General features: G+C 52.1%; 6 protein-coding genes across 6 annotated transcripts; 2 read left to right on the top strand and 4 right to left on the bottom strand.

Annotated features, from left to right (window-relative positions):
• Positions 1-691: 691 nt before the first annotated feature.
• COCCADRAFT_22763 (uncharacterized protein) lies at positions 692-2161 on the bottom strand (the record flags this gene model as incomplete). Its single annotated transcript, XM_007709836.1, has 1 exon — positions 692-2161. The coding sequence occupies one exon, from the start codon at positions 2159-2161 to the stop codon at positions 692-694; it is 1470 nt and encodes a 489-aa protein (XP_007708026.1).
• A 287-nt stretch (positions 2162-2448) lies between these two features.
• COCCADRAFT_85019 (uncharacterized protein) lies at positions 2449-3380 on the top strand (the record flags this gene model as incomplete). Its single annotated transcript, XM_007709891.1, has 2 exons — positions 2449-2523; positions 2592-3380. The coding sequence occupies 2 exons, from the start codon at positions 2449-2451 to the stop codon at positions 3378-3380; spliced, it is 864 nt and encodes a 287-aa protein (XP_007708081.1).
• A 268-nt stretch (positions 3381-3648) lies between these two features.
• COCCADRAFT_84955 (uncharacterized protein) lies at positions 3649-8475 on the bottom strand (the record flags this gene model as incomplete). The annotated part of the gene is made up of 7 exons (XM_007709892.1): positions 3649-3936; positions 4010-4321; positions 4382-5313; positions 5359-5569; positions 5618-6993; positions 7049-7121; positions 7903-8475. 7 exons carry the CDS (start codon positions 8473-8475, stop codon positions 3649-3651), a joined length of 3765 nt encoding a protein of 1254 aa, XP_007708082.1.
• Positions 8476-8823: 348 nt separating this feature from the next.
• On the bottom strand, positions 8824-10661 carry COCCADRAFT_85101 (uncharacterized protein; the record flags this gene model as incomplete). The annotated part of the gene is made up of 6 exons (XM_007709893.1): positions 8824-9258; positions 9309-10033; positions 10085-10167; positions 10221-10334; positions 10388-10458; positions 10515-10661. The coding sequence occupies 6 exons, from the start codon at positions 10659-10661 to the stop codon at positions 8824-8826; spliced, it is 1575 nt and encodes a 524-aa protein (XP_007708083.1).
• A 1309-nt stretch (positions 10662-11970) lies between these two features.
• On the top strand, positions 11971-13346 carry COCCADRAFT_84970 (uncharacterized protein; the record flags this gene model as incomplete). Its single annotated transcript, XM_007709894.1, has 5 exons — positions 11971-12174; positions 12235-12339; positions 12406-12636; positions 12685-12827; positions 12890-13346. The coding sequence occupies 5 exons, from the start codon at positions 11971-11973 to the stop codon at positions 13344-13346; spliced, it is 1140 nt and encodes a 379-aa protein (XP_007708084.1).
• A 241-nt stretch (positions 13347-13587) lies between these two features.
• COCCADRAFT_85123 (multicopper oxidase) lies at positions 13588-15441 on the bottom strand (the record flags this gene model as incomplete). The annotated part of the gene is made up of 2 exons (XM_007709895.1): positions 13588-15159; positions 15208-15441. The coding sequence occupies 2 exons, from the start codon at positions 15439-15441 to the stop codon at positions 13588-13590; spliced, it is 1806 nt and encodes a 601-aa protein (XP_007708085.1).
• Between the last annotated feature and the right edge of the window lie 940 nt (positions 15442-16381).

Here is a 16381-nt window from a genome sequence, read left to right on the forward strand (position 1 = left end):
TAATAAGCTATATAAAGAAGTGGGCAAAAGAAGACATATGGGCTAAGGAGACCAAGACGTAGCATAGGAAGTGTAAAGCTAGACTAGCGTTAGTAGCCCTTTCGGCTCGGCCGCCGGGCGTAAATAAATTGTGTGTGTATGGAGGAACGCGATTGAACTGGGTCTAAGGAGAATCCTCGGCACTTGTTTGATAAACCGTTGCCAAGAGATCAGCACTACTAGTAGTAGTTTCTGCTTACTTTGGGGAAATGATGTTGATGATCAAATGCACAACTTTGATTGCACCACATCGGTTAGACTTTTGAATACATAGGCTTAGAGAGGCAACGAGGCAAATTATCCGCGGAGTAATAGGAAATTGGGTGTACAAGGTGTCTGGCTTGCAGGGGACTGAGGGGTGACGTTGGCACGACCATCACGTAATACGATTAACGTGTAATGTACTCACAGAACAGACTGAATATCTTAGAGATTGGGGGATCAGGTTCAAAGCAGTCATTTACCTGAAAAGATGCAGCTCAGGTGATACAGTAATTGAAATAGTTGTCCTTGCATTGTCTATTCATTGCAATTTTCATCACATTCTTTCACCCCTTGTTATCGAGATAGGTAATGGAAAGCAAACTACAACAGACTGCACTTCCATCAGTGACCAAAAAAACCCCCAGAAGAACATCAGTCCCAGAATCCCCTATCCCAACGCCAAAATATCAACATTCCCCCATTCGCGAAACCTCGGTCTCACACCACCACCTCTCTGCACACCCCTCTGCTCTTCCTCTTCCTCCTCAACACGCACAACCCCCGATGCCGCTACAACCAAACTCCCCGATGGATGAACGAGCGACGCAACAACAGACTCATCCTCCCTCCCCACACTAACAATTTCATCTGGCAGCACAGCGCCCTCCTTCGCATACGCATCCCTCCAAACCCTGACCTTCCCATCCGTCCCCCCAGCCCAAACCTCATGCGAGAACCCCTCAACATCATACGGCGACTGTCCCGCATTCCAGATATCAAACGTGAGTTTCTGCTTCGTCAGCGCGCTTCTACCCGTGCAGTACCCCAGGGCGAGAGAGAAGCTGCGAACGTCGTAAATGAGTAGGACGTCTGCGTTGCGCTCGGCGACGTAGAGGTAGTTGCCGCAGGGACTCCATTTGAGACTTGATACGCCGTCGCCCATGACGTCTCTGAAGTTCTCGTTGCGGGATTTGGTGCCGCTGGTGGTGCCGGGGAGGGCGAAGCTGGTGACTTCGGCGCCGCTGGTGGGGTCGTAGATGCCGATGTGGCGGGTGCGTGATCCGGCTGCTAGGAGGCCGTCGCGTGAAGATGGGGAAGGCGGGGAGAGGGACAAAGCGGATATGTAGCCTTTGAAGCCGCGGCCTCCGCCTTTGAGTTTGTTGCGGCGGGCGGGTATGGTGGCGATTGTGTGGATGGGTTTGTCAGTTTCCTGCAGGTCGAAAATGACAATTTTGTCCTGGGAGCCGCCGAAGAAGTTGGCACCGTCGTGGGAATATGCTAGGCTTATGGGTGCTGTGACGGCTTCAGTCAGGTTATTGATTAGTTTGTATGAAGCAAGGGGGGTTGAGATGTCGACTGGTCCGGAAGTTGGAGGCGAATTTTCCTCGTTGGCATAGGTTCGTGAAATATCCCATAGGGCATTATGCAATGTGATGTAAGAGTCTCGTCGACTGACAAGCACGGTTGTGCTATTTGCATCTTGCAGGTTGAAGAGCGGGTTGGCAGCAAAGGCCCAGACCGGGTTAGGCGAGCGGAAAGACGCATATGGTGTGAGGTTCTGAGCGCTGGTGTGGGATCCAATGTCGTTGGAGACCGGATATACGGAGAAGGAACGGTTGTAGTCCGAGGTGAATATGCAACTTCCATCTGGGGAGAGTTGTGCTTCTTGCACACAGCTGGTGTGGTGAAGGTTTCGCTGACGTTGAGCAGCTGATGGAGACGATGACGAAGATGAAACGCTTGAGGATGACAGATTGGAAGACTCAACAGCATCGTCTTCATCTTCTGGTTCGTCGTTCTCCACCTCTTCCAAAACCTTACTACCTTGTGCCTCGCCATCCCACTGGTCCTTACCTACCTCCTGCTGACCGCATCTCGTGCTAGCCAAACACCTCACATAAATACCAGCACCACTCATGATATCACCTCGCCATACCTCTACTTATAGAATCCGTGACGTTGAAATCACCGTGCCAAACCAACCACCCAAAACGTCAAATCGAACCGATTCGCCCACCCTAAAATGCAGGGAAAACCCCCTCAAGCTCCAAGCTCCCCACGCTAACATCCCCCCGCACAGACACGCCGTTCACGTAACCCCCACCTCCGAAATCTCCCCGAAAACCGAACCCTCAGATTCCGTCATCAATTACCTTGGCCTCAACTTTCTCCTTCTCTCCCCTCACCCCAATTGCGCTCGTTGCAATGCCAAACCCCTCCCCCGCTACATCACCGCGGCGTAAACCATGGGTTGAATCACCATATCTCGTTTCTTTACTTGTACGTTCCCTCAATTCCCCTTTGCTTACTCCTCCCAAAAAGTCACAATTGCTAATTAAAAAGCAAAGGCAGGCGGCCTATCAGGCACAACGGTAGACCTCTCCCTCTACCCCCTCGACACCCTAAAAACGCGCCTGCAATCCTCGTCGGGCTTCGCCGCGAGCGGCGGTTTCACCGGTATATACCGGGGCGTCGGCAGCGCAATTGTCGGATCCGCCCCCGGCGCAGCCCTCTTCTTCGTAACCTACGACGGCGTAAAACGGCTTTGGAGCAACGCGCAGGGCGAGGGCGCGCTCGTACACATGGCAGCAGCGAGCTTGGGCGAAATAGCAGCGTGTGCGGTGCGTGTGCCGACGGAGGTGGTCAAGCAGCGGGCGCAGGCGAGTCAGTTTCCGTCGTCGAGGAGTGCGCTGATGCATATTTTGGGGCAGCGCAGGGAGAAGGGCGTGCTGCATGTGTGGCGCGAGTTGTACAGGGGATGGGGCATTACGGTTATGAGGGAGGTGCCGTTTACGGTGATTCAGTTCCCGCTCTGGGAGGCGATGAAGCGCTGGCGGTGTCGACGCACGGGGAAGAGCCAGGTGAGTGGGTTGGAGGGCGGCGTGCTGGGTAGTGTAGCGGGTGCGGTGGCCGCGGCAGTTACAACACCCTTGGATGTGCTCAAGACGCGCATGATGCTTGCCAGTGAGAAACAGCCCATGGTTAGCATGTTGAGAAGTATCCTACAGGAATCGGGCCCCAAAGCATTCTTCGCGGGCTTGGGACCGCGCGTAGGATGGATCAGTGTCGGCGGAGCCATCTTCCTGGGTTCATACCAATGGGCGAGTAATCTACTCGGAGGTGTAGAACAGGAATGATTATGTATATATATATACACCAACTGGGGAAACATGTCAAAAAAAGTTAAAAAATCAATGTACAACAATACGAACACTTGGACATGGAACTTTTGTGAAATTTTTCTACATGCTCTAAAATACACACACACACACACACACACACACACACACACACGCGTGTATATATATATAAGACATAAACGGTGCGGGCACTATACAAAACCCCCCCACCACATGGGTCTGCTATTCAAAAAAAAAAACCCCCTCCCCCACAACTACTAACTTCTCAAGGCCCAAACACGGCATTACTACCAGTCGCACTTCTCCTTTCTGCCTCGCTACTCTGCTTACCCTCGCTAGCATTACTACTTCCAGGCGCCGACGACGCAACGCCGGGTTTGAGACCGTAACTACTAGTTGGAGGAGCAGCAGCGGTGCCGGATTGAGGGCCTGGGTAAGGGGGGAAGGGTTTGATTTCCTTGCGACCATTTGCTTTGTAGTAGAGAATGACGTCGCCGCCTCCACGCCAGACATGGGCGCGGATACTGGCTAGTGTCATTGTGGGGGAGATGAGCTTGTATGGTGTTAGTTGCATAGTCTATACACACACACACACACACACACACAATTTTAGAAGAAAAACTCACCTGTCCATTACAATACAGCTCCAAATACTCCTCCGGTCGCATAGGCGTCTCACCATCCGCCTTCATCTTCTCGAGCTGCTCCTTGCCGGGCTGCGGCTCGATGCGCTCAGCGACGTAGCCGAGAATCTTGCGGGCGCGCAGCATGCGGTTTGCATTGAGGCGGTTGTTGCTGAGTGTCGCATTAGCCATGGCTGCAGTCTCAAAGGGGAGAGAAAAGGGAATGTACCCGTCGGCAGAGATAGATGGCAAGGCATTGGCAAAGGGCTCGAGGACAAAGGATACTTTGACAATGTCCTTGGGTGGGAGTTGGTTCTGCGGGAGTGGTTAGTATAATTTAGTTATTCAGAGTGGATGTCAAGGTTGGCAACTCACTCGTAGTAAGACCTCAGCCAACCACATTGGTGCGGCTTTTTCAATCAAATCAGCCTGCGATGCCAATGTGCCCACTTTGCCCTCAAACAAATCTGCAACACCGCCCGAATCTGGACGATCCTCTTGGATCAGAATGGTCGTCATGGCTGGCGGCTTTAGAACAGGCGTTTCGTTTGGCAAGCTCGGTGCAATGGCTGAATCTAGCCGTGTCTCGCCTGCAGCTAGCTGCTCCTCATAGCTCTGTCTTATCTTCTGAATCACACCAAAAAAGTTGTCTTCAAACGTCTTTTCGTCAGTCTTGTTAGAGTGCGAATCGCTGTCCTCTGTCTTTTCATCGACAGCCGGCTTGGCGGGCTCGGGCACGGCAGTTCCAGTGCTAAACTTCTTCATGTTAAACGACATGTTGAACTTCTTGCCAAACATGCCTTTGCCCTTTTTGGATGGTGTGTCTGTTTCAGCGGGTGATTGGACAGCCTCTTCCTTGGAGTCGGTTGAACCTTCTTTGGATGTCTCGGCAGCTTTACCATTTCCGTTAGTCTCAGGGGCCGAACCAAAATAATCGCCTTCTGACGTCTGCGTCTTTTCCAACTGCACACCCTCTTCTTTGGTGGGAGTCAGGACAGCAGTGGCCGAGTTGCGCCCTGCACTTCCTGGTCCTGTCATTGGCGTTGCCAGACCGATGGCTAGACCTGGTGTGTGGGGCAAGCGGAATCCATTTTCAGCTTTGATGGTGGAAGCTGAAGTAGGGCCAGACATTGCGTCCTTCCAGCCGTTGATGCTCATGTCTGGCAGCTTGATGTTGGTAGGACGGCCAGTCTGTGGCTGCTCCTCCTTTTGCCTGAGTAGCTCAGCGCGTGCCACTTCATCGCGTTTGATTTCTTCGTCGATGAGGTTAGAAAAGAGATATCGCAAGATCCACTTTCCAAGGTTTACTACGTCATGTTAGCAAGTTCCAGCAGAAATTGGAAGGTACATACTTCTGTGGTCTTCCCGGAATTCGATATCATCCTCTAGATCCAGTTCGTCTGCGTATGTTTCTGCATCAAAACAGTAATTTTCCTCTAGCATACATGTCAAGGTTCCTATCCTTGTGTCGACAGCACACCAATGGGCAACGCTATCTTGAGTGTTGACCTCGGGCAAGACGTCTTCCATGTGCTTTTTACCAAATGACTTGATGGGCACGCACTGCTGAGTGTTAGCGGCAGGGCTCAATAGTGATAAAATTGCATCTACCTTGAGCAAATCCCACAATACGACTTCTCCCGCAGTATCGAGGGTGAGGACTCTTCGGCGATCGTTGAGAAGATGATGCTTAATCAGTCCGTTTTGGCCTTCGATAGTAAAGTCTGGCAGCGGACGAACAGTGCCCACAGCCGTAGGATCGGCCGCTGTCAAGGCGTCTACAGGTTTCCGCCCACTTGCTACAGTGACTGCATCAGTATCCTTTGTGGCAAGGGCCTGAGGGAATGGGGCCGTGTTGGACATGCGCAGCAGGGCTTTGAGCGGAATCTTGGGGGTTGCGCCGTTGGTTGGAGGACTTCGCGATCGCATTGTTGACACGCTGTTCCTGTGCCATTTGTACGATTCTGGTAGCTCAATCTCAGCCGCCGTCTCAACATCGTGCCAGCGGTTGATGCTGGAGCTGGATGTTGCGGTCCAGATGTAGTTGCCTGCTGCGATGATCTTGTTGACGCCCTCATGTTCTTGACATACGGCCACAGAAAGACCTTCATCCATCTCGGCACAGTTGCGGACATCGCTCTTGGCTACGAGGCCCGATCGGTCGGACGAGTAAAAGGTGTCGAGAGTTGGCGAGTCAGAGTGGAGCGACCATACGCTGTCGTTGTGCATGGTGAGCGTGTACATGCAGCGACCGGCCGTCATGGACCAAACCTTGACCGTCTGGTCCGAAGAGCCAGTCAAGATGGTGTCGCCATCCTGGGCGAGGAGGATATCGCGCACATTGTCCGTGTGTCCAACAAACTTTGTGATGCGCTTTCCGGATCGCGAGTCCCAGACACGCACGATACTTTCTGGGCCGCCGCTGGCGACAAGGTTCGGTGTCACTGCAAGAGCGTATACGGAGCCCTTTGCTGTGTTTTCATCGTCGCCGACGGCAATTTCGAGCTTCTTGCCAGCGCCATTCAGGTCCCATAGGCTGATTTTGCGATCAAGACCGCCAGAGGCGATCCAGTTCTCATTCCCACCGGGCGATGCGACGCGCTTGACATAGTCGGTGTGCAGGCCGATGGTCTGGGGCGGGAGCTTGTCGGTGGCCGCTGGGCGCCAGACCTTGACGGTGATGTCGGACGAGGCAGAGACGAGGGCCGAGTTGTCTTGGGCGAGGACAATGTCGTTGATCCAGTGGGTGTGGGCCTGGACCTGCTGGCGGAACTGGGTGGGTGGGGGCTTGAAGTCGGGGGGACTGGGATCGGCAAAAGGGTCGCGGTCGTCGTTGTCGTCATGGGAGCGGTGCAGGTCGAGATGCAGGTCCCAGGCGCATATTACGCCATCACGGCCACCCGAGTAGAGGATGGCGCTGTGAGGGTCGACGGCCAAGCCATTGACTCCGAGCCTGTGTCCTCCAGCCGAGTTTGCAAGTGGCAGGACTGGACAGGCATGAGGTCAGCGGTGGTTGGGGCATTACAAGCAGCAAGCACGTACCGTATGAGATGCGCTTCCGCGCGCTGCGTGCCATGGCCGCTGGATCAGGCCTGCGGGGACATGCGGTCGGCGACTAGGCGGGAACAGTGGGAAGAAGGAAACAAAGTCGGGGTGGAAGGGGACGAACGCGTGGGTAGGTGGGTGCAACGAGCGCGTTCGGGGTGAGGTTGAGCGAGCGTCCAAGGTTTGGTGGAGAGAGAGAGATGCTCTTCGGCGAGTCAGGCTCCCTGGCTGGCAACTGCATCGCTAGATGGCTCTAAGCCGCGTGCGCACGCGCGGAATAACGGGCGACAGGCTGTGCCGCTGGGGCGGGTAATGTCTAGGAGAGGTCCAGCTGTGGAACCGATTGCGCGCATCGCCAGAGGGGCCCAGGGAGACGAGGGCTACGTCACTCTGCGCCGAGGCTGCACGCTCCGATAGACTTGGTGTACCTGTCTGTGTATGTATGTATAGCGGTCACTAGAGACGACCAGCACTGCAGCGTCTGGTACCAATGATGGATGCTCTCTGCCAGTCCCGCCAACCTGGGGCGCCTGGCTTGCGGGGAGAGCGAGGGCGCCTTAGCTCACGTCTTATTGTGCTCTGACCCCGGCTAGCTTCGGTTATCTCGGGAAACTAGCCGGTCCAGTGCTGTGGGTGTGTTTATTCTACTTATGTATGTATGTATGTATGTAATAGTCCTGCCAAGTATCAAGACTGACTGCCAAAAAGAAAACAAAGTCCATCTCTTGACTAGAAATACATGTATCCAGACATGTCCTCTACCGGCCTCGAACCTCGCGCACCATGCACGAATGACAGTCCTTGCCCTCGCCTCCCCACGGCACTCGATCCCACTCAACCACCTTCATCACCTTGAACCCTCGGCTTTCATATAGCGGCCGCGCCTTTTCTGTCGCATCCAGGTACACCACCAATCCCTCTTCATCCGCCTTGCCTAGTCCCCAGTCCAGCATCATGCTTGCCGCTCCACGTCCTTGATGCTCGGGATGTGTTGCCAGTTGATTCAGCTTGAAGAATGGTTTCTCAGTCCCCATGATGCTTTCCTGCGCCGCCCTGAGTGGCTGAAATAGCGAGCTCAGCGCATCCAGGCGTAGCTCTCGAGGCAAGAACCCCGGTGCTACTGCTTTTTCCACTCCATCAACGTTATTCATACTCCACACTGAAATCGCTATCGTTCGTCCGCCATTGTCCGTAGGGTCATCAGGACTTGGCGCTGCATCCGTATCAACAACCTTCCAGTACCACATGTTTGTCGCCTGCTTCTGTAACTCGCCCTTTCGATCCTCAGCAGCCCCGCGTATAGATGACTCGCGTATCGGCCCGTTGTGCAGCACGTCGTGCGTAGGCCCGTAGTAGGCGGTACTGCGAACGCGTGTCCAAGACAAGGCGTCGTCAGCCCTCATGGGCCGTAATTCCAGAGGCATGTTGATAATGTGTGAGATTGCTGGGTGTGCTACCCATGGTAAAAGGTAATCACCATCTTAACTACCCCTCTGGCTTAGCAACAAATACTACCAGTGACTCACACTTCTCTCCTATCAAGCCCTCTTTGGAAGACGGCCATCCAAGCTCCACCATCCACATGTGGCGTAGGTACTCGCTTAATCTACCTGCCTGCCCCTTCCAGAACCAGTGCTTACATCTTGCATCGCCCATCACATCACCATGCCACCTGATAACCACCAAACACCAACAAACAACCAACATTCGGACCACATTGAAGAAGGTATATGGTCCAACCCTACAACAACACATGTTTTAAGCTACCTATGCTACACATCTCTCTTGACATACTCGACAGGGCCTTTGTAGTTGTGCCTTCCAACAACGTAATAGTAGCTCATTGAGAAGACGACCAAGCAGCCAAAAATGGGGCTGGACCAGTTCATCTCAATCGGCGACGGATTCGGTACTGCAGGAAAGGCGCTAAACACCATTGCAATGGAAAGATAGCACATGCCCACTGCATTGATAGCCATACCCCATTTTCCGAGATCGAACCGAGATGGAAGAAGGGGTTCTCCGCGAAACCGTTTCCAGAACATGCAGCCGATGACGATAAGATTGGAAAAGCAAATGGCAATGCCCGATAGCGCCATGATGATGTTGAAAGCAATTGTTGATCCAATGATAATAAGACAGAGCAACGACGAGTTCAGTAGCGTGATGATCACCGCATTGACTGGAATGTCCCAGCCCGGAGGCACCTGTCGAGATTGTCAGCCAAAACACTTTCAAATGTCGAACAACCACATACGTGAGCAAGCCATGCTGAGAACGGAAGCCCTTCATCGCGCGCAAAGGACCACAGCTGGCGTGACGCGGCAGTTACTTGATTGACCGAACAGAACAAAAGCAGCAGGATCACAGCTACTGTCATGATATTGGTAGCTGCCTTTGACTCGGTCGCATTCAGCAAGATCTGGATCCACGGTTGACCAAGCGGAGTCGAGAGAATTGTCGAGAGGTCGTTGCCTAGTGTGGAGAAGATTGTGACTGTCATCACAAAGGCCAAGGTATAATTTACTATAGATGTCGCCACCATAGCCCGAGGCGATACCCATGCAGCATCCTTTACTTCTTCCGCTAGATGGACGGCCAAGTCAGCACTTCCTATAGTAAGCATAGGGCCAAGCATGCCGACGAGGGTAGCAAGGCCAGTATTGCCCCAGCCGCTAGGATCTTCGAATTTGGTCCACACCCTGTCGGAGCGTGGACCCATAACCCATAACACGACAAGAAAGGCGAAGAAACCAAGGACATGGAGAACCAGTGCAATGCCTTCCATCAGAGGAAGCTTTCTCACAAGGATGGTGTTGCATACGATCGAGATGATGGTAATGCCAATGGAGAGGAGGGTGCCATGCCAGCCTGTGACAACGTAGGTTGGCACGTTCAACGCAATCAGGCCTTGGATTTGTGAGGCCACTGCATAGGCTGTAGCAGCCATACCCACCTGCCACCCAATAACACAAAGCCAGCCTAACATACTTCATCAGCGCTACATGTTTCAACAGAATGTCAAGAACGTACCAACGATATAGCTGAGCAACTTTTGGTGCTTCCTAGGGGCCAGCTCAGAGACCCAGTGGTACTGGCCACCAGCTGTCGGGGCCCTTTGGGAATACGTGAGCAGGGCTATCATGAAGCTTCTCTCGTTAATACTTACATCGATACCATCTCAGCAAACGAAAGCATGACGAAGAACATTCCAAAACACACCAAGACGAGCATCCAGATTCCGCCAGCTGGGCCGCCATTGAAGAGAGATATACCGATACCACTGTAAATTCAGCATATTAGCTATGTTTTCGATTTGCGATAGAAGTAACATACATCAAAGAATATTCCCAACTGTTGCCAAGAATCACTGCGAAACCGAATATCGATAGGAATTTGAATTGCCGCTAATGATAGATGTAAGCTGACCAAAGAATTCGCATAGAGTTTGAAACCAACATACCCTTAATACCTGAACCTTGCCCATACGATCCATGTCAAGCTCATCGCCCTGAGTGCCATGTTTTTCATTTACAGCAACCGCGTTTGCCAACTCAACGCTGTTACGAAAATCCGTCACCTCCGACGGACCCTTCATCACGTCTGCCATATCTTTGCTATGAGAAGAGGATGCTGAACATGAAAAAAGAAATGCAGAAGCCCAGTGGGAGAGCTCGGCCTGGCTGTGTTGTTCAAAGTTTGTGGCACAAATGTTTGCAAACAGATCCCTTCAAAAGTCAAATTTGCTGCTGGACGCCATACCACATTCTATAAGCGATATGTGAGGGATGCAACATGTCTGGATATTTCCCCGCGGACTCTACATGTAGCAAGTCGACTGAATATTATGGCCTGATATGGTGGAGACTTTACCCCCCACCAAACGCTCACGGGCGGCGGCTGCCCCGTCTGTCGGGTCGAGCCTACTAACCCAACCGCCCGCCCGTGCCGTCCGCGCCACCTCCCTTTTTACCTCCGTTCATCCCGCGTATCTTCTGCATCATTCGGAGCTCGCGATAGAACTCAAACTTTTTCTGCACTGAGGATCTATCACGCCATACCACGCAAGATCTAAACTCTACACTAACAACAGAGGTGTTTGTCGGACAGTTACAGAAGGCATTCCCCTCATTTATCGCGATCGTATACAGTACTACCCTAATGGTACTAACTCCGATGCATTAGAGAGGCACAGTCGAATGTCCAGTCTGAACCGTATGCATGAAGTCCCACTTCTTTGATTGACATCCGTAGGATTACCAAAGTCAAGCTTTCCAAGCAGCTTCTAAGAATCCTTCTCAACAGCTTGCGCCAATGGAGCCCGCGCTTTCCCTTGCCACTGGCAGGTGCTCGTCAAATTTCGCGGCCTTGGAACTGAACTCATTTATCCGGATAACTTCCTAGAACACGTTCTATAGTGTGGCACAGTTTAGTTCATATCAAAGCAGTCCCGAATGCTCTCACCCGATACGCGTCTTATTTCAGTATGCTAGTCGCTTCCGTGGAAAGGCAGCAGAGATCAAAGCAAGAGATCTCGGCACCACCCGCCAGTATGAATCTAGAATACCGCCTTTAACCACGCACATAACCTCGACTACTGATACACAGCGAGCAGCCGAGTCTCTTGGCTCTTATCACCTGGCAAATCAAATGTGCTGCAATGACGTCCTGAAGGAGCAACTCCTGGAAGCAAAACGTATCCTCGGGTCTTTGTACACCAGGGATATCTTTCTGTAGCTCATCAACTTCAGCGTGATAGAGTGATATGAGCGGCACAGCTGCGTATCCAACATGCGCCTGTGCCTCGTCGCTCACACGCTCGGCTACAGTGTCTGAAGTACTCAAAAGCCAATGGTGTTATCTACACGATATCCCATAAAGGCTCACGTTTACAACTTGTTACGCTATATGCAAACACAATGTCAGTTTTGTCCACTTCCCATAATTTGGTGAGGTCGTCAGAGTACCGATTTACTCGCGTCACAACAGATGATCACAGCGCGACCATTTGGATTGTCTCGGTGCTATCGTTGATATACGTTGTCCTGGCATTGGCTGTTCGCCTTGGATACACGAAATGGCGAGCACACGCTCTCGATGATATTGTAGTCACTTTTGCGCATGTATGTTCCCAAATTCCCATCAATTACTCTTTCAACGTGGTTCAGCTGACTAGGAAATAGCTGGTGGGCTTTGGCGTGTGGGCTTTACTATTCAAATCACTCAGGAACGGACTTGGAAAATCGTTCAACGTTCTTAATCACATCGAGATATCTCAAGTACAGCAAGTCAGTAAGAATCTTGTGCTCAGAGTGTCCAACCTGGGGAAAAATTGCAGCTGATACCGCTCTTAGTCATTTTTCAAAGGCCGCATTTTATCATATGCTGCACTTACCTTATCAAAATGCTCGATGCTCATCCTGATCCGCACTGTGTTTACACGTAACACCCATGTCTCGCGCATGTCTATTGGCGGTTTACTCATCGTTATGATATGGGGGGTGTTCAGCATTTCAGCAGTCTCGCTACGCTGCTCGGCGGAGCTTGTTATACCAAAACATGGCCAAGACCATTGCGTGGATTTCGTGAGTGTCCACATTTAAAACCTCCATGCAACCATATTAACAATTCAGATCCCATGGCTGCAGGTAGTTACCATTGGTGACATAGTCACCGAGACACTCATCACATTACTACCGATACTAGGTCTCTACAGCACGCAACTTCCCCTGAAAAGCAAAGCCGCCGTCATGCTTGCCTTCTCTACACGGACACCGTACGTCAGCACGCGACCCCACATCCATCACCTTATACCAGCCGCTAACCCCAATGTCGCAGCAACATCGCCATCTCCCTATCTTACCTCATCGCCTCATCCACTTTCATCACAAACAACCACCCACCCATCGCCATCATCGCAACCGTAACCTGGCAAATCGTCCTCTTATCCTACAACTTCATGTCCGCCACCACCCCGCTCCTCCGCGGCTTCACCCAAGGCTTCAAAACAGCAGGAATGTCACTCTTCGACATGCCCAACACCACCAGCGCCGCTGCGAGCGGAGCAACACAAGATAGCGTTGAACTTCGACTAGTCTCGCGACCCAAAATGCTACCACAAGATCTCGCCATGTCAATCAATCGAACCGTGGTGCATGGGGGTGATGGATCGCGTAGGTTGAAAGTATGCAAATGTGGAGGCGGAGAGAGATATCACGATGAAGTTGCTTCGATAGATAGTCGCGGGTCGCGACGGATTATGGTGAGGAGGGAGTGGGAAGTCTCGGATGAGTGAATGGGGGGGGGGGGATACTTGGATATGAAAAAGGAATAGGGCACCTCAGTGTCACTTCGAATAGCCAAAAAAAAATTCCAAAAGAAAACCCATTCATTCATAAATATGTACCCATAAAATCCGACAACATCATATACACATGATACAGACGCAAGGGTATGTCTAAGGCTAAGCAACCAAAACATAAGAGAGAGAGAGAGAGAGAGAAAAGCACATCGATCTACATCCACCCCCCAAGTATTTAAATACCAGAATCAGTCTGCTCATAAGGCCTATTAGCATCGGGCGCGCTTCCAGAAGGCCAATAAGAATCCCACTCATTGCAGCCTTGGGTCATACGACTGGTATCACCAATGGATCCCTTGATCTCGCTCATGCGCTCCATAAACTGCATGGAGAGACCCTGGCTAGCGTGCCACGCGATGTGGCAGTGCATAATCCACATGCCTGGGTTGTCTGCGGGGAAAGCCATGAGCATGTATCCGCCAGCAGGGAGAACAGCGGTGTCGCGACGGGTGGGGTTTTCAAAGTTGAGGTTTGCGGTGGAGCCGTCCCATGTGCCTTGGCCGCGGCCGACGATGTAGTAGTCGTGACCGTGGAGGTGGATGGGGTGGGGGAGTTGGATGGAGGCTGTTGATTGGATCCACCAGAGGAACCAGCCAGTGCCTTCCATTGTGTGGACGTTTGAGTTGGGGCCAAAGTTTTGGGAGCCCGCGAGGACGGTTTCGAGAGAGGGGTTGTTCCAGTCGACGATGTGGGGGGTGCCATCGATGAGCCAGCGGAAGAGGTTGTTCTTGGTGGGGTCCGCGAAGTGCGTCATGTTTAGCTTGTGGTTGACGGCGTCGGCGACAACGGACTGGGGGACGCGGTTGGGGACAAAGGGGACGAGGTTTGAGGAAGCTTCGTCGTCGCAGCTTGTGCGCATGACCACAGTGGTAGTGGAGGTGGGGTTTGCGGTTTCAGACGCGCCATCGTAGTGCAGGATGGCACCCATTTGCTTGCCAGAGCTGGTGATGGCATTTCGGTTACAGCTGGTACCAACAGCGACGCGGAACCAGTAGTTGTCAACGGTTTGGTTGGCGGTAATGACCACGTCGTAACGCTGACCAATCTGCAGAGTCAACTGGTTGGTGACAAAGGTGTTGATAGGAACAAAATCCGAAGTCAGGACAGTAAAAGGGTGGCCATCCATAGATACGCTGAAAACATTGTCAACGGAGGTGTTGATGAGGCGGATGCGATACTTCTTTCCCTTGACAACGTTCATGCGAGCATACTTTCCGTTATCATTCAGAGCGTTGATGTGGGTACCGTTGACAAGAATGTTGTCAGGAAGAGGAGGTCCAGTCCTGGAGTGTTGCGCCACCTCGTTTAGGGTAAAGGCCGGGGTGTAGTACCAATCAGTCAAGGGCAGAGTACCGAGATCGACATCGTAGTTGGCAGTGGCTGGACCATCAATGATCATGGTGCCAACAACACCATCACCGTACTGAGCAGACCAGTGAGAGTGGTACCAAGTTGTGCCGAACTGGGTAGCCCTGAACTTGTACTGACGAGTCTTTCCAGGAGCAATTGGACACTCGGTGATACCGGGGACTCCGTCATCCTGGCAGGAGTTGAGCATTCTGATACCGTGCCAGTGGATGCCAGTTCCGTTGTGCGCAAGATTGTTCTTGACGTTAACAATGATGGTGTCACCCCATTTGGCTCGCACAACTGGGCCTGGGTATTGGCCATTGATGAGCATCATCGGCCTATTACCACCGCTTCCATCAGGGTTCGGCTTGGTGACATTGGAAATTTCAAAGTTGTACTACAAAGTTGTCAGCATATATCTAAGCGGATCAATTAGTATACTTACAGTGACAGTGGTTCCATCCGGAGGTGACTTGGCGTCAAAGTCAGTGGCGATACTGTAGCCATTACTCCAGCAGCTCCTCGTCCTTGGTGTGTTGGTGCAAGCACCATCTTGCCTCTTGACAATCTCTTCAAATGATGGAAAGTCGTCAGAGGCATCCAACGGCTCGGCCCTTAGAGGACTGCTTAGTGCGAGCGAGCCCAGTGAGAGCCAAACCGCTAGAGATTTGAACAACATGGCTGTTGGAATGCAATGTGAAAATGCTAGTAACGAGAGTGTGGTCAATATATGTGTAAAGAAGCTACGACCAAGCCAACGAACGATGAATGAGTTGGAAGCTCGATCGATGGTGAGCATGTATTGACCTGACTGCGGATAGCATTTATACGAAATGTCTTGCAGTACATATCCAGACTCACGTCAGTTAGCCCCTTGCTGTGTCACAAACATTATTCCCTTAAGCCACTTTCTAGGCCATCCTACCTAGGCTAGAAGGCAGGATCAACGAATAGGCACCATAGCCTTGTGTATCCACATTAGTACACGAGCGGGTCATCCTGAAGGCGGCCAATAGAACCTTACTTCCGATCCTCATTCGGCGAACTTTGTCATCAAGGAGCCAACTCAGCCCAGCAGCTGAAGACTAGAAGTGGTGGCGGCGCACTCACGAGCATGTCGGTAGTTGAACAGCAGTAAAGCCAAGAGGTTGAGGTCAAGGTATCAGGCGGCACCCGGGTTGAGAACCGCATTCGGATTCCCAGTTACGGGGTCTGGATTCATCGCTACCTTTGTGGCGGTTGAAACTTACCCGTAGCGGTCAATGATGAGCATGTGGAAGAATTGTAGGATCTTTTTCTGAGGCTCAGAACCCACCGCTCGCGTAAGACGAGGGTCCCTAGCAGGGTGCAGAATCTATTGAAACGCGGGTCGACACACTCCACAAAGTCTTGGTTGGCTGCTGGAGCCTACTGGGCGCCTATCAGGACCGGTGTCTCACGTGAGAAGGCTATCGGTAAAAGGGTGGGGCTTGTGTAAGGTATGCGCTCAGAACGAGGCCGGGAGCATCTGCAAGCCAGGGGTGAAAAAGCACCGAGTTCACCAGGCATTAGCGGATACGGTGTAGCAAGGCTATGCCAGATGCAGTATTGAATGGCGACCTCATGATCCGGCGCTGCGG

This window comes from Bipolaris zeicola, assembly GCF_000523435.1.
Source record: "Bipolaris zeicola 26-R-13 unplaced genomic scaffold scaffold_12, whole genome shotgun sequence".
NCBI lineage: Eukaryota > Fungi > Ascomycota > Dothideomycetes > Pleosporales > Pleosporaceae > Bipolaris > Bipolaris zeicola.